General features: G+C 37.6%; 1 protein-coding gene across 1 annotated transcript; it reads right to left on the bottom strand.

Annotated features, from left to right (window-relative positions):
- Window positions 1-6331: 6331 nt before the first annotated feature.
- Window positions 6332-14955, bottom strand: LOC129456218 (uncharacterized). The gene is made up of 6 exons (XM_055221549.1): window positions 14889-14955; window positions 10837-11017; window positions 9103-9245; window positions 8382-8546; window positions 6849-6892; window positions 6332-6523 (listed from the first exon to the last, which is right to left on the bottom strand). The coding sequence occupies exons 1-6, from the start codon at window positions 14953-14955 to the stop codon at window positions 6332-6334; spliced, it is 792 nt and encodes a 263-aa protein (XP_055077524.1).
- Window positions 14956-17354: the final 2399 nt, after the last annotated feature.

The raw sequence follows: 17354 nt of genomic DNA, 5'->3' as shown, positions 1-17354 counted from the left end.
GAAAAACTTTTTTTGAATAAAAACCAATGAAACATATCAATGTTTTATTCTCATTTACAAATGCTCCTACAAAGTTACACAAGCATTCCTATTTCTAAAACTGCATTTCATGGTGGTCCTATCACACGTTTTGAAGTACATTTTTCAACGTGATGGTGCTGTAATGGAAATTAGATAATTGTACATGTTGACCTCCAGATGGCGTCATGGAGTAAATGAATCAATGTGAAGCATCGGGACATGTACCAGCACAGTTGGCTGAAAGGGTTGTTGCTTCACAGGCTTAAAGCTCACAAGACTCTTGTGAGCTTTAAGCTATGTTGATAAAATTAGCACTCACATTGGCATTTGTCATATAAATAAATCATAAAAGAACCAGCCTTTTGAACGGCTCTTTGAAGATAACAGATCCAAAAGAATTGGATCCCACAAAGGAGCCGCCAGTCCCATCACTAGTTGCAGTCAGAAAGTACCTGTAGGCTCTTTATACTGTCACAGACACAGTGGTCATGCTGTTGGCATATGTCGGTGAAAAGTCTAGGTTTATCATCAGTACTGAAATCTAAAAAACATAATTCAAAAAGTAAAGACGTTACCACTACCCAGTAACACATTTTTAATATCTCACAAAATGGTTTAAATCTTAAGAACACCAGCCTCTACTATGTAACTTCTATGTTAAGTTTACTCAAAAGTGTAGTATTGTATTGTATTAGAAAATAGACTGTACATTTGGGAACACTGATCCTTTGCTTTAATAAAATACATTTATTTTACTCACACCATTTACAGTTACAAAAACACTAAGTTTATCTTTAATTACATTCCAAACTCCCTCTCCCAAAACAGCTGTATTTTTTTTAAACCTCTGGGAGAAATGAAAGTTAATTATAGAGTTTTACATGACATCTCAACATTCTTGGACTCCTTCTTGGAGTCCATTATGTGTAATATATGACCTTTAAATGTGCAGTATGTAAGTTTTGTTGCGGGGTCTGTAACCTGCTTTGCTTATGGAGATGGTATTTCTTTGTCTGCACCATCAGCCCCTCTGACCATCACCTATCATTTGCGCACACACCACTTTCATACTAGGCAATGTGGGTGAAGTGTCTTGCCTAAGGACACAACAACAGAACTTGAACAGAACCCTGAATATACAATATATATACAATATGGCATATGACAACTTTCTTGGAAAACAAGAACTCCAAAAAATAATGTTTCGAATCCCCCACAGTGCACATTTAACCTAGAAAATACATACCCCATAGCACCTCATACACACTATTATACTTTTAAATAGATTTATACAGTTATTCAGAACCATTCATGATTGTGTGTCTTATTTAGGGATTATATTCTAAAGTTAATAGTTGTCTTAATTCTGTTATGTAAATGTGGCGGCTACTGGCTAATAAGGCTGTTAAAACGATTGAAAATCAGATACTAATTAATACTAAAACTGGTATCAAAACTAGATACTCATCTGAGCAGGTATTGATGCTAAAAAGTCACTTTCACAGGACAGAAATGAGCCTTTCTTGAATAACTTTAGAATGACCTTGAGCTGTATCAGAACATGTATAAGACACAAAGACTAGAAATTGAGATTGAAATTTTAGCCCCACGGCAACACTAACAAAGAAAATATCCAAATGCCTTTTATAAAAAAGGTGAAACAAGTATTCCCCAATTTGAAATCATGTTGCATCTTTTTTTTTTTATCATAGTTTCATCAGTTTCCTGTAGTTCTGCATTTCTCCAGCAGAGGTCACCATGGGACGCACAGTGTCTTCATGTCACAGGATGATGACACAACCAGAACCATTGTATGCAGCACTAAAAAACCTTACACTGAGGGACTTTCATTGGAAACGTTTACATGAGACTCCCACACAGTGACCGATAAAGCTGCTGACAGCCCAAACATCCAGGTCATGCTCTATTAAGTCCCATCCAGGTCAGTTTGAGGTAAACAGCAAACATTTAGTACTGTTATTTAAATGTTGAGGTTATTCTTCTGTCTCTGCTAGTGTTGTCACAAAACAAAAATTTCAAATTTGATTACCGTACTAAGAAATAGACCTGACACCCAATACCGACTCCGATACCACAATGATAATTAAAAAATGTGAATGTGACTTTTTTTGTATCGGCTCCTGCTCAAACAAGTATTTAGTTTTAATACTAGTTTTAACATTGATTAGTATCTGATTTGAGATACTTTTAATAACCCTAGTCTCTGCTGACACTTTAAACATGCAAGTATACGTTTCTATTGAAGGATTTATGATCAACCACTTCATGGAGATGTTATTACTGTATGTGTGATGTTCCACAGTATGGCATTAAACTGATCTATCTCCATTGAGTCTGATCTACTCACAATAAAAACATATTTTTCAAGGGAAATGAGGAATAAAAACAGCCATATTGCCATAATTATATAAATGTTTGATGGATGCTTAATGACATACATTGGACTCTCCAGGCAAAGCAATAACATCTCCATGGAGACCAGAAGGTACTAGAAAAATTGCAAAGTGAACCTTTAACTTTTATCTACCGTAAGTCAAACTGCACCACTTTCCCCATGTTACAGGCTTGTGATCATGTCCTTTATCTTCAATTATAATGATCATATACGCAGCAAAAAGTGGAGTGTTAAATTAGCTCTTGTATAATCTATTTTAACACTTTCTCAGGGTTTATGTAAGTCCAATGTGGAATGTTAATTAAGTAACACTGGACCCGAGTGCCCGTTTAACCCAAAATCAGGAGTTATATTAATATTTTCAGAGTAAACAGATAACACTTTGTTATTTTTGATTATCCTGATTTAGCTCAACAGCACACAGGTGTTTTATTTTTTATTTAAATTTTAGTTAATTTTACATTTTGAGGAGTAGTAATTATGCACTGTAAAATGTAGACTGATAAGGCACACTGGAAAAAAAAACAACAAAACATTCAGCGCATTTAAAACTTTTATTTAGATAGTTTTTCATTACTATCTTCAAAGTCAGAAGTTTACATACAGTAAGATTACTATGCCTTTAAACAATCTAGGAAAACTCAGATGATGATGTCATGTCTTTTGAAGCTTCTGATTGGTTTATAAATGACATTTGAGTTCATTACTGACACAGATCTGTGGATGTATCCAGAGCCACACCTGAAACACACTGATTTTTTGTGTAACATCATGGGAAAGTCAAAAGAAATCAGGTTCTTGGTGCAATTTCCAGATGCCTGAATGTGCCACATTCATCTGTTCAAACAATTATAAACAATTATAAAGACCGTGGGAATGTCCAGGCATCACACCGCTCAGGAAGAAGACAAAGATGAACGTGCTTTGGTCTGAAATCTGCATATCAACCCAAGAACAAAAGCAAAAGACCTTGTGAAGATGCTGCTGAAGCTGGTAAAAGTGTGTCATTATCCACAGTGAAACGAGGACTGTCCCGACATGAGCTGAAAGGACACTCTGCAGGAAGAAGACATTACTCCAAAAGAAACATAAAAAAGCTAGATTAGTTTGCAAATGCACACAGGAATAAAGACCTTCATTTTTGGAGACATGTCCCGTGGTCTGATGAAACTAAAAGTGAACTGTTTGGAGGAAAAAGGGGGGCGCTTACAACCCAGAGAACCCAGCTGTGAAATACGGGGGTGGCAGCATCATGTCGTGGGGTTGTTTTGCTGCAGGAGGGACTGGTGCACTTCACAAAATAAGTGTCATCATGAGAAAAGAACATTATGTGGAAATACTGAAGCAACATCTCTTGAGCGCAGTTGGGTTTTGACCCGGGGGACGCAAAAGTATTTAAACGTCTAACTTTGATGAAAAAAATGACAAATTGTGTCAGTATTCTGGCATTTAACAAATAGAAATAATTTTGGTAATCCTAATTGACCTAAAACAGGAAAATTTTAATCTGATTTCATGTCAGGCAGTGAAAAAAAAACAGATGTGTCTTTTTATATAGTGTATAACTAATGTATACATTCTGGTGTCGACTGTATATAAGAGACTGTGTAAAATTACATGAGCAAAACGCCATGAAATCCAGTGGTGAATCTGTATCGAAAATGTATCTAGAATCTACAATATCACAGGATTGAACTGTAGTGATGTAGGGTCAATACTGTATAATCCGTTACCTTTTAGTGGTGTAGTCCAATTATTTAGCGATTAGACTATTGGACATTTTTTGGACTAAAAATACAGTATCTTCCAAGCACCATTGAGCGTTAGAGATTGTAAACAAGGGAAAGATGGTGAATGAGTCATCAGGGTTTTATTTATACACCCACCTGGGATGGCACCGGGGGAAATAAACTACATTTGCAGAGACATAGATCTGAGGTGCATGTGACTGAAACCATGTTGTGGCTTTTAAGAGGAGGAGAGAGTGTAGTACTGAGAACGTAGTACAGAGAGCGTAGTACAGAGAGCGTAGTACAGAGAGAGTAGTACAGAGAATAATAGGCAAGGCAAGTTTATTTGTACAGCACAATTTGTACACAAGGTAATTCAAAGTGCTTCAGAGAATAAGAACGACATTTAAATCATAATACAACAAATCAAAACATAAATAATCATCAAAAAATCAACATTAAAAGCACTTTGGTGATAGGCCATGGAGAGACTTGTAAAGCAGAGCTCGTACTTCCTGGTTCTAGTCAGGACCCGAGCAGCAGTGTTCTGGATGTACTGTTCTGTCTTAAGGCTCGTTTGGAGAGGCCAGTGAGCAGGACGTTACAGTCGTCTAACCTACTGGAGACTAATGAATGGATAAGTCTCTCCAAGTACCTTTGATTTTTGCTATGCTTTTAGATGGTAAAAAGCTGCAAAAAACATCCAATGTGACTGTTAAAATTCAAGTCTGAGTCCATTATTACCCCTAGATTTCTAGCCTGATTCAAACGTTTTAGAGAGAGAGACTGGAGGTGACTGCTGACACTTTCTCTATGTTTCTGTGGGACAAAGACTATAACTTCAGTCTTGTCTGAGTTTATCTGAAGAAAGTTGTTTCTGGATGCAGTGAGTGAATCCACTGGTCCATATTCACCTGCTGCAGTGAGACACAGATCTGAGTGTCATCTGCAGAGTTGTGGTAAGACACATTATTGCTGCGTATTAACTGGCCTAACGGCAGCATGTAGGCATTGAACAACAGGGGTCCCAGGATTGACCCCTGAGGAATCCCACACGTCAGGGCCATGTGATCTTAGTTTCCAACTTCAACTCCCTGTCTTTTGGATAGGACTTGAACCAGTTTAGTGCCGTACCAGTGATGCCTACCCAGTCCTCTACTCTCTGTAAGAGAATCCCATGATCCACAGTGTCAAAGGCAGCACCCAGATCTAACAGGATCAAGACTGAGACTTTGCCTGCATCAGTGTTCAGGTGGATGTCATTTGTCACCTTGATAAGAGCCTCAGTCTCAGTGCTGTGGTGGGTCTAAAACCTGACTGGAAAACATCAAAGGAGTTGTTCATTTGCAGAAAGTTAATAAGCTGTTGGTAAACAACTTTTTCAAGTACTTTATCTAAACAGTTGCAATTACAGTAGAGAACCAGGTGTAAGTTCACAATCACACAAACATAAGAGTTTTAACAAGAAATTCACAAAGTGACATATGCAGAAGATTCAGGTCATGGTTCATGTAAAAATGCGAAATGAGAATCTGTGTCTCTTTTAAACACTTTTTGCACATGATCTGCGGTGGACTGCACTTCACCACTGTTTGTTTAAAACTAAAATGCAACTGGTTTCTGTGGCCTGAGCACATCCTGCCTCACAGCTGCTTTCAGCACTTATGCTAATAAACTGAGTGAAGAGGGGACAGATTAATACAGGGAGGAGGACACCACTGGATCTAGAGCAGGTTTAAACTCTGACTCAAATATGTGAGCTGCAGATTTAAAATAGTATCAAATGTCATTTTGTGTCCAGTAGTTCCTGCTGCCAGTATTTTTTTTGTCAGGCAAGAGACTATTTTTAATGCATAATTAATAAATTACATTTTTATAATGGTTTCTACAGGTGAACCAAAAAACAACTTTTAGTATTAGTTTTAGTATTAGTATAGTGACTTCAAATATTCCATAAACAACTGGGCTCTGTACTGTGGTCACCTGCTCCTCAGACTCTGGTACATTTCTGAGACAGAGCCAGTGATATAAAATACATTCAGTTGCCTTATTTACATTCACAGGTCCCCTCGTGGTCATGTCCTCGCGGTCATGTCCTCGCGGTCATGTGCTCGCGGTCATGTGCTCGCGGTCATGTCCTCGCGGTCATGTCCTCGTGTCGGGGTCAGACTTGGTTCTCCCGGGGCAGGTAGCTGATGGTGGCATACTGTGTGTCACTGCTCAGATCCAGGACTGGAGCAGGTCTTTTGGGGAAGTCCAGGACGCTGTAGACCAGGGAATAATCAGAGGAACCAGGTTTCTCACATGGGCCGACCCGAGAGGAGCCAGGAGGACCACTGGCAGACGCGACTCTGTCCTGCAGCCGGGCACAGAAGATACAATTGTTGTTACTAAACAGAACACTTATAATCACACATTGAATGGTTGCAATGAGCTAATTGCAAAGGCCATGTTAAGTGGGTAAAATAATGTTCTTTGCAGACTAATGAGTGTAATTCTATGTAAAACTTGCTAACCCTGTAGTTTAGACCTCTCCAAACATTCTGAAATTTTAAATGAATCAGACTGTAATATTTGCCACAAATATTCAGCAAATATTCAGTTACACATGTGGTAATGTACCTGACAGTTCTGTAGATGCAATAGGCCTGTTAGCTGTGCACTTACACTCATGTACTTACATGTACTGTGGGGATTGAGCTGGCCTCAGTCTGTCCTTTTGGTTCTGTTAGAAAAACAATAGTGTAAAATATAAATCTATATATATCAAATAGGCCTGAAGTGAATCATTCCAACAACAACAAAGAAAAACATGAAGAGAAAATAACAGTGATTTAGAAAAAAAAAAGGTTTGACCATTCCACATTTAATGTTTCTCTGTTGAATTTGAATTGGTCCAGACCAGAAAGACATTTGAATGAATTGAATTAAATAAACAAAAACAATTTTTAGATTATTTTGCTTTACTTTGCTTTACAAATCAAGGACGCTCTCGAAAACGAGATTATGCATCTGGAGTGGAGAGACGCCTCTGCTTACAGCAAGAATGCAGGTTTTTCAAGATATTTCTGAGCTGCAAAAACATCCATAATTGAATAAATGCAAAATGGATCTGTTCAATGCCATATTTTATAACATTCCAGACAAAGCAATAACATCTCAACGCCTCCTGGAAAAAGGGAATCTTAAATATGTAATATTACTCTATTGTTTGCAGCACTTTTTTTGCACTTCCTTGATTAGATTAGATCTCCTCTGAGCGCTCTGCTCTGGTGCAGAAGAAGTTGTTGGTTTCGGGGGTGTCCCATTTCAGAGTACAGTGTACAAGTAAAACAGAGTGAAAGTTCATATGTCATAGGAAAAGCGTCTTTTTTCCGCTTATATCTGAACGTTCGCTGCTCTGATGATATGATTCATCTTTTCAAACGTGCTGAATCTCAGTTTAGTTTCAATATTCTTGCCATAGCTACCCAAAACGGTGACTAATTCCTGTCAGTCTCTCTCAGTGGAAAGAGTTTGACAGTGGTTTGTTGTATCCGTCAAATGTCTGCGCTGAAGGAGCCTTGTGTATTATCGTAAATCAGCTGATACGTGACAGTTCAGATCAGCGGAAAAAGTAAAAGTTACAGATACTGGAGTAAAATAAAAATAAAGTACAAAATGAGGTATAAAGTAGTATAAAATATAAGTAAAAGTATCACATGAAAAAATCTGCTCAAGTAAAAATATTGAAGTACCCATTAAAAAATATATAGACTAAAAATAAAGATATTTTGTGCAAATTTTCAGATTAAATGAAGCTTCAAATGTCGTGATTTGTGTTGAATTTTGAGATTGATTGCTTTTTTGTTTGCTCAATTTACAAACGTGTTAAAAATAAACCCCTCAATCAGCAGATCTCAAACAAAAGTGAAAAATATAATATTTACTTTTCAGTCCAGTTCAAAAATGTAGTAGAGTAGAAAGTACAGATACTCAAATGTAAAGTAAAGTATAGATACCTCAAATTTATACTTAAATACAGTACTTTACTACTTTTATTCCATTATTTTCCACCACTGTTCCCACTGTATGGTAAAAATACATCTTATATACATCAAGTATTTTCAGACATTTGTATTAAAAGTTAAGTTTTTAAAAAGGCATCATTGTTTTTCTGTTTGTTTTTATTCTAGTTGAACTCCTTGGGTAGATTCCTGTCTTCTGTATTTTACCTTTGGTCCTGAGGAGGCACCAGGACCCAGTGATCAGAGCCACAGCCAGCAGCAGCAGAGGACCCAGCACAGCCCCAATGAGGACAGAGGGAGACAGGGTCCGGGACGAGCCCCTGTCCACCGAGAGAGGAGGGGGAGACGAGGACCGAGGAGGGGCTGAGGGGGCTGACACAAGCACAGGGAAACTATCAGAAGTATCCATGAGCTTTAGAGCCATGAAAATGTTGCACTGTTTCCATAAAAATATACAATTCACAACAAAATAAAGTATATTTTGAATGAGCAAGTGTCTTCAGAATGGAAAAGGAAAAAAAAAACATGATGAGGTTCAACTTAATTAGAAGAAAACAACCGGACATTTGTGGTTTATTATGTTCTGTTGTCAGTTTCATTTTCTGTGTTTTGCTCTTTTGCAACAGAAAGAAATAAGAAGAAATAAAAGAAAAAAAAGAAATAAAATGTGTAAAATAAATAAATAAAGTAATGATGATGATAATAATAATAATAATAATAATAATAATAATAATAATAATAATAATAATAATAATAATAATAATAATAATAATAATAATAATAATAATAATAATAATGCATTGAATAATATACATTTTAGGACAAAAATGTTGGATAAAATCAGCTATTGGCATATACTCAATACAATTTGCATTCTAAACTAAAGTTCTCTCCTTTCTGTGCTGTAGACAGTGTAATGAAGCCTTACTCGCTGTTCTCCTGCTCTCCTTCATCACATTCAGGTGGACTCTGTTACTCTCGGGAATTGGGACCTCTCCTGTTAACAGCACAGCGTAGTACTCCTGACTGTCCCCCTGGCTCAGGTTAGACAGGTGATACTGCACAGTGGCACTGCAAGAGGAAACCGAGGGGGGAATTAGAGACAAATGTACTGAAGCAAGAGTACTGTTACATCAAAATAATATTACTCAAGTAGAAGTGCAAAGTAATTAGCTAAACTCAGACAAGACTGAAGTGATAGTCTTTGGCTCACAGAAACATATAGAAAGTGTCAGCAGTCACCTCCAGTCTCTCTCTAAAACCTTCAAATCAGGTTAGAAATCTAGGGGTAATAATGGACTCAGACTTGACCTTTAACAGCCACATCAAATCAAACATCTGCAGCTTTTTACCACTCAAAAAGATTGTAAAAATCAAAGGTAAACTGTCAAAACCAGACTTAGAGAGACTTATCCTGCATTTGTCTCCAGTAGATTAGACGACTGTAACGTCCTGCTCACTGGCCTCTCCAAACGAGTCTTAAGACAGTACAGTACATCCAGAACACTGCTGCTCGGGTCAGGACTAGAACCAGGAAGTACTTCACACATGTGTCCTGTGCTCAGGTCTCTGGCTCCTGTGGCTCAGAGAATAAACTTTAAAGCAGCTCTGTGTGAACAAGTCTCTCCATGGACCAGCACCAAAGTACATCTCCGACATATTAGTGCCATATGAACCATCTCGCACTCTGAGGACTTCAGGGACCGGCCTCCTGCTGGTGCCCAGAGTCAGGACTGAACATGGAGAATCAGCATTTAAGTTTTGTGCAGCTAAAACCTGGAACAGTCTTCATGAAAATGTGAGACAGGCCTCTACTTTGACAATGTTTAAATCCAATTCTGTTCTGTTTATCTGTGCATACGACTGAAAGGTTTTTTATTTTGCACTCTTCTGTTTTAATGTTAATTTTATGATGATTATTTATGTTTTGATTTGTATTGTAGTGTTATTTTCATGTCTTTCTTATTCTGTAAAGTACTTTGAATTACCTTGTGTATGAATTGTGCTATTTAAATAAATTTGCCTTGCCTTATAATTTTAAGATTAAGGTATTTTTTTCCATTATGCCTGAAAGTACAACCAGATTTATAATTTTATAACGTAATTAGAAGAACAAAACATTAAATAAAGAACAAAATCACGGAAAAAGCAAAGCAACACAAATGTTCAAACCATTTAAAGGCACTGTTCCTGATTCTGACCGTCTTAAAATCATGAAAAACAATAGATCCTCATCATTTTAAACAGTTTGCAGTCGTCCAAAGTTATTCCTCCTCACTTATCTATTATCAGAGCATCCTCATTATTCACAGTGATGAGTTTATAAGCACTTTCCACAACTCTCACAGACCAGAGCGGAGTTTTGCCCTCACGGTAAAGCTAACAACAAAAACTAGCAACACTAGCGTGATCAGACAATAAACGCTTTATAATTAGAGGGAGACAGTACAGATTTTTCTCAAATATATGGAAAAAATGGGTTCGGGATTGTTGCTTATTGACGAGAGATTTGGAAATTGAGATTTATTGACGGTAGGAAGAGCAACCAAGACGTTTACTCAAGTAAGAGTAAGAGTACTGAGTTACATTGTAAAATATATCAATCTGAAAACCACAATTTGATCTGAAAAGTTCCAGTCCAACGTGACAGAGTCCTCCTCACCTGGCTTCTTTGACCTCGAAGGCGCTGGGGCAGGAGGAGGCCTTACATTCCGCCTTCTTCTGGTTGACTCCGTAGTACAGGCCGACGTGGTGGAGCGTGTGAGCGCGGCTGCTGTCGAATCTGAACTCGAGCGTGATGTTAGAGCCCAGCGTCCCATTGACCACCTCTGCGCTGCCGCTAACTGACAACAACAAGGACACATGAGCAGGGCTGCACACAACACAACCGAATGCAACGTCCACAAAAAATAATGGAAAAGACCACAATTAAATGGAAGTTTACCGGTCCTGGTGTTTTTATTTCACTATTGTGTCTGTAAATCAAGATATGAACATTAATAAGAGACAAATCTACCTTCTTTCCCCAAGGTTGCTCCTGCTAGCCTTAGCAACAGGTTTGATTGACAGCGTTGCTAAGCGCCCGCTCTCTGCCAAAAACAACAGCGCAGGAGGAAAGGGGCGTTACCTTCAACAGCTTCACTGCGGATTGGCTGTTTGGTTGCTTTGATACTTTTATCGGGTTTCCAAATATGAAACCCGGCTCCAAATTCGGCGCTATAACCGCTCTAGCCTCGATGAGCTTCATTTGACTAGACCCGAACGCTACGGGTGACGTCATACTTTATGCAGTCTGTGGTAGAGAAGGTTTCAGAGTTAGTCGTCTTCGCTGTTTTTGCAATTAATAAGTTTCGGTTCCCGTCCAAGCCATTTTCAAATTGAACAAACAAATGTGGGGTTACACGGTCTCGTTTATCTGTCGGAGGTTAAAGCGAGCGACAGTCAGTTGGTGTGTTTGTCCGCTGATCCAAAGGGTTAGCGGTTTAAATCATCAGTGGTCATTGTGTCCTTGGGCAAGACACTTAACCTTCTAGCCCCCCGTGTTTTGTGCGTGTGAATGGGGGGGGCGGTTCCTTGATGTAAAGTGCCTTGAAGATGAAAAAGCGCTATATGAAGTCGTGACCATTTACCTGCTTGTTTCCATGGAGATGTAATTGCTTTGCTTGGAATGTTCCACAGTATGCCTTTAAACTCATCTGTAAAATGTGGGTGTTTTTGCTGCTCAGAAATACTTCGAAACACATGCATTCTTACTGTGTGCAGCCTCTCCACACTCTTCTTTCACATTTGTTCATTAGAGGAACAAACCCTTGAGATGTATAATCTTTTTTCGAGTGAGTTCTTGATCTGTAACTCGGCCCTGCGGCTTTAATGGCTTGTTTCTATGGAATTACTGTGGAATATTCTAGACAAAGTAATAACGTATCTAAGCTGGTGACACTCCTCCAAAGTTATAATGTGCATGTGGAATAAGATTTTGTGATGTTTATGAAATTAAGATTGAAAGCCAGCCAAGAAAAATAAAAAAATAAAAAAATAAAAAAATAAAAAAATAAAAAAATAAAAAAATAAAAAAATAAAAAAATAAATAAATAAATAAATAATAATAATAATAATAATAATAATAATAATAATAATAATAATAATAATAATAATAATATATCTATTATTATTATTACTATTATATTTTTATTGTTATATTAAGAAAACTTAACATTGAGATCAAGTGGAAAAAATGTACAAATTTTTATTGCCAAAGACAGAACTGGGCTCTTTGTGAAGTTGAGGTGTTGAAAAAGAAAGAATATTTTATAGAAAATCAACAAACTATAAACAAAACTGAGGAAATAACCAATTTATTTAATAATTTCTTTGTAAATGTGCCAATAAAATTGTCCAACCAGTGAATAACCAGAATCATTCAAAAAAAAAAAAAATCTAAATTTGCTTTTTAATACACGTGTATGTGAAAATGAAATGGTTGAAATTGTAAACACACTCAAGAATAAGACGTCTACAGATTGTTCCAAAATAGATATGTCCCTGGTAAAAGAAATGATTAACTATTCACATTTGTATATATGTAATAAGTCTTATTCAACTGGTATTTTCCCAAGTAAAATGAAAACAGCAAAAGTTATACCAATCTTTAAAAGTGGAGACAAGAATCAGTTTGACTAATTATAAACCAATCTCATTACTGCCACAATTTCCTAAAATCCTTGAAAAATGATTTGTGAAAAGACTTTATAGATTCATCAATAAGCACCATCTGTTAAGTGAACAACAAACAGCTTCAGATCTAATAGGTTCAGTGGCACTGGTGGAGAAGATATCGACAGCATCTGATAAGAAAGAGTACACCGACGGCGTTTTTATAGACTTAAGTAAAACCTTTGACACAATAGACTACATGCTACTTTTGAATAAACTAGAGAGGTGTGGTATTAGGGCTACTGCTTATTATTTAGATTAAAAGTGACTTAATTGGTAAAGATCAGTCTGTTCAAATAAATAATGTAAATTCTGACAAGTATATCGCACCTGGAGTTCCCCAAGGATCTGTACTGGGACCGAAATTATTTATAATCGCCATAAACAAAACATGCAAAGTCTTAAAAAATCTACAAAGTATTTTATTCACTGATGACACTAGCTAACTTAAATTTAAATAAAACAAAATGCATTATATGTGGAAACAAAAAATAAAATAAAATAATAATCAAATATAAATATAATAATAAAAATAAACAGTCCCACATCAAAATTGGTTGTATAGAGACTGAAATACATTCAGCAAAATTCTTGGAAATAAATATAGATGATAAGCCAAACTGTAAATTACACATAAATATACATAAGACCGACATATTAAAAATTAGTGTCATATTATGTAAAATTTAGAACTCTGTAAATCAAAATGCAACTATTATATAACTCTTTTGTCCTTTCATATCGTAACTATTGTGTGGAAATGTGAGGAAATAATTATAAAACAAAAATTAATTCCATTTTCTTACTTCTAAAAGAAAGCTATTAAAACTGTCAACTCTGCAGATTACTACAGCCCAAAAAAAGGCTCTTTTTATCAAATTAAACCCATTAAAATGACACGATCTTGTTGATCTCAGTACTGCAGCTGTGAAGTTTAAGGCACATAATCATACGCTCCCTCAGTTTATCCAGGAGACGTTCAAACACAGAGACAATAGGATCAGGTTCTTTCAGAAAATCCATGTGTCTCCATTAGAGGAGTTCATTTATGGAGCAGAACAAACATTAAAAGGCTCCAAAACAATTTACACATTTTAAAAAAGTCCAGTATTATATTATGTAGGAAAATATTACTAGAATGCATCATGTAGCCTTATAAAGCATAGAAATGAATGAATTATATAAAGCGTCTGCGTATGTGTGTGTATAAACGTCTTCTTTCTTCTTTTAAGTCTTCTTTCCTACACTGATGATAGATTAGTTTAGTTTTTGTCTGTTTTTTTTCATCTTATGTTCTACATGTTAAGTCAGGGGTGTCCAAACTTTTCTCATTAAGGGTCAAGTTTAAAAACAGAAAGCTGAGGGTTGATTGAGCGCCATGGACTGGTCGCAGATACAGTGAATACTTCAAATCTGCGTTATTATTACAAGTTAGACTAGATGTCTATTCATGCTTACATCCTATTGAGGATGTAAGCATGAATAAACACGCTTAAATCCTCAAAAGGACACATTCAATATTTGATATGGGCTTGTTAAAGTAGATTTTCAGAAATGTACAGTAAAAAGTACTGTTTAAGGTGATATGGGCCAATTCACCTGGAAGCTCGAGGACCAAAAAAATTCATCTGAGGGCCGCTTTTGGCACATGGGCCACAGTTTGGGCATGTCTGTGTAAAGAGCTTATGTGTTAAACTTCAGCTTAAACCCTTCGGTCTGTAGAATAATCAAAGAGTTATGTGTCAATTGACTAACTAGCTAATTTTTTAAATAACTTTCAAAAATTTTTTGGTTTAAATATAAAAAGTGAAGCTGGCGTCTGGAGGGATGTTCTGATCGACAGTAAACTGAGGATTTATTGGGTTTTGACAACTCTGTTTTTTAAAACTGAAGCCCAAATCACTAAAAAAATAAGATTCAGGGACTTATTTTAGGCTAAGGTGGACAAAAATTAATAATAAATGAAGATAGAACATGACAGGACAAAATTATAAGCCTTACCTGACGGGAGCATCACCGCGGCCAACACAGAAATGACCCAGAGATGTTCGGTTCTGGTCGTCTCCATGGTGATAGTTCTACTGAAGCTTCGTGCTCTTCTCATACAGTAGTAACTAAACAGGAACTGAGAGGAGGACCTGGTTTACCTCCTCCAGATTCTCAAACGGCGCCTCCTACAGACCACTTCAAACACCGTAGGAGGTTTTGAGGGAGATTTCTTTACTCATTCAATGGTTTTCCTCATGCGGTTTAATGTAAGAGGCAAATTTGAATATCATGTGAAATGGGCTTTTGGAGGCAGGGATTGTTATTGTTAAAGCCGCATGATGTAACTTCTCTGATCACCTGGTTGTTTCCATAGAGGTATTACTACTACTACGCCTGAAAGGTTTCACATTATGGCTTTAAACTCATCTCTGTTGGTGTTTTTATTGCTCAAAATTGCCTTGAGATGAATCATGTGTTCTTAATGAAGGAGGGGAAGAAAAGAAGGAGGAGGAGGAGAAGAAGAAGAAAAGAAGGAGGAGGAGAAGGAGAAGAAAAGAAGAAGGGGGAGGAGGAGAAAAGAAGAAGGAGGAGGAGGTGAAGAAGCAGGAACAGGAGAAGAAGAAGAAGGAGCAGAACCAGGAGAAGTGGAAGAGGAGGAGGAGCAGAACCAGGAGAAGTGGAAGAGGAGGAGGAGGAGGAGAAGAACAAGAAGAAAAGAAGGAGGCGGAGGAGGAGGAGAAGCAGGAGCAGGAGAAGAAGAAGGAGGAGAACAAGAAGAAAAGAAGGAGGAGGAGAAGAACAAGAAGAAAAGAAGGAGGAGGAGAAGAACAAGAAGAAAAGAAGGAGGAGGAGAAGGGGAAAGAGGAGAAGGAGGAGGAGAAGGGGAAAGAGGAGAAGGAGGAGAAGGGGAAAGAGGAGAAGGAGGAGGGGAAAGAGGAGAAGGAGAAGGGGAAAGAGGAGAAGGAGGAGGAGAAGGGGAAAGAGGAGAAGGAGAAGGGGAAAGGGAAAGAGGAGAAGGAGAAGGGGAAAGAGGAGAAGGAGAAGGGGAAAGAGGAGAAGGAGAAGGGGAAAGAGGAGAAGGAGAAGGAGAAGGGGAAAGAGGAGAAGGAGGAGGAGAAGGGGAAAGAGGAGAAGGAGAAGAACCAGAAGAAGAAGAAGAACCAGAAGAAGAAGAAGAACCAGAAGAAGAAGAAGAAGAAGAAGAAGAAGAAGAGGATAAGGATAAGAAGACGCAGGAGTAGGAGAAGAAGTAGAAGAACAAGGAGGAGGAGGAGGAGGAGGAGGAGAAGAAGAAGAATCCTCTTCCTCTTGTGCTCCTGTGTGAGTCCTCGTTCCATCCGTTGCTTTATTCTCAAACATAAGGATCGGTCGTTTCACAGCTGTTGGAATCTGAGGTTTGGATCATTCCAGACAAAGCAATCACATCTCCATGGAGACAAGCCAAGGTCAGAAAAGTTACATAGGACACCTTTAAATGTCACTGATAGAAACTCTGTATTGTTACTATGTTCACAAGTTTAAGACTGAAAGCCACGTTTCCTGATCTATGTTATAATGTTGTTTCCTCATCACAAACAGATCTGCAGTTGTGTCTTTCAAACAGAAAACACTCTGTTCCACCTTGTGATGTCATGTGGTAATACAGGAAGTGCTCCACTGTGTTTTTAAACTCACACGCCTTCACTAGACAACATTATAACATGGCTTAAAACTCAAAAGAATCCATTTCCATCCACTTTTTACGATTTTACTATGTTATTTTGTTGTTACCTCCCTTAACCCTGGCAGAAGTAGGTCATAACAGTGATGTTGTAGCACTATCTGTTCTACCAAACTAAATTACTGCGACAAAAAAAAAAAAAAAAGACTGAAACCCCCATCGTTACACCCTGTCAGCTGAATCCATGTATCTGATGTTCACACACACAGACCACAGCAGAGGAAGTGGGGGCTTTGAAGTGAACAGAGGCACTAGAGACACTTCACACAGGGTTGGGTGGGCTTCTCAAATGTTTCTGTGGTTCACGGTTTGTATTTTTTGGCACGTTTGGCTATCGGCCTTGGTGCTGAGCTCGTGAATGAAGAACCTGACTGAACACTTAAATACGAAAAGGACACGTTCAGCAATGGTGAAACAATGCAAACATAAGGAAACACGGCCAAAAAGCTTTAAGATAGTCTGAAAACTAAAATAAAAACACAAAATGGATTTAAACGACGCATTTTCAGTAGCTTGTCATCAATGCGACTGTTCGTGGTCCTGTTTAGTTGTTTGATTTACAACAAAAAAGTGAGATTGACAAACCGCTAGCTAGTTTGACGCGGTAATTTTATGTGTGAGACTTGTTTAACAGCACAAATCAGCTCTTGCAGTTGTTGTAGTTCCAATTAAATCAGCTCTTTCTGGTCGGATTATGATAAAATAAAGCTCAGATTAAAGTCCGGCAAAGCAACAGATCAGTTACAGACCAGTGCTTG

The sequence above is a fragment of the Periophthalmus magnuspinnatus genome, chromosome 4, assembly GCF_009829125.3.
Source record: "Periophthalmus magnuspinnatus isolate fPerMag1 chromosome 4, fPerMag1.2.pri, whole genome shotgun sequence".
NCBI classification, from domain to species: Eukaryota; Metazoa; Chordata; class Actinopteri; order Gobiiformes; family Gobiidae; genus Periophthalmus; species Periophthalmus magnuspinnatus.
This window is presented reverse-complemented; position numbering and strand designations above follow the sequence as displayed.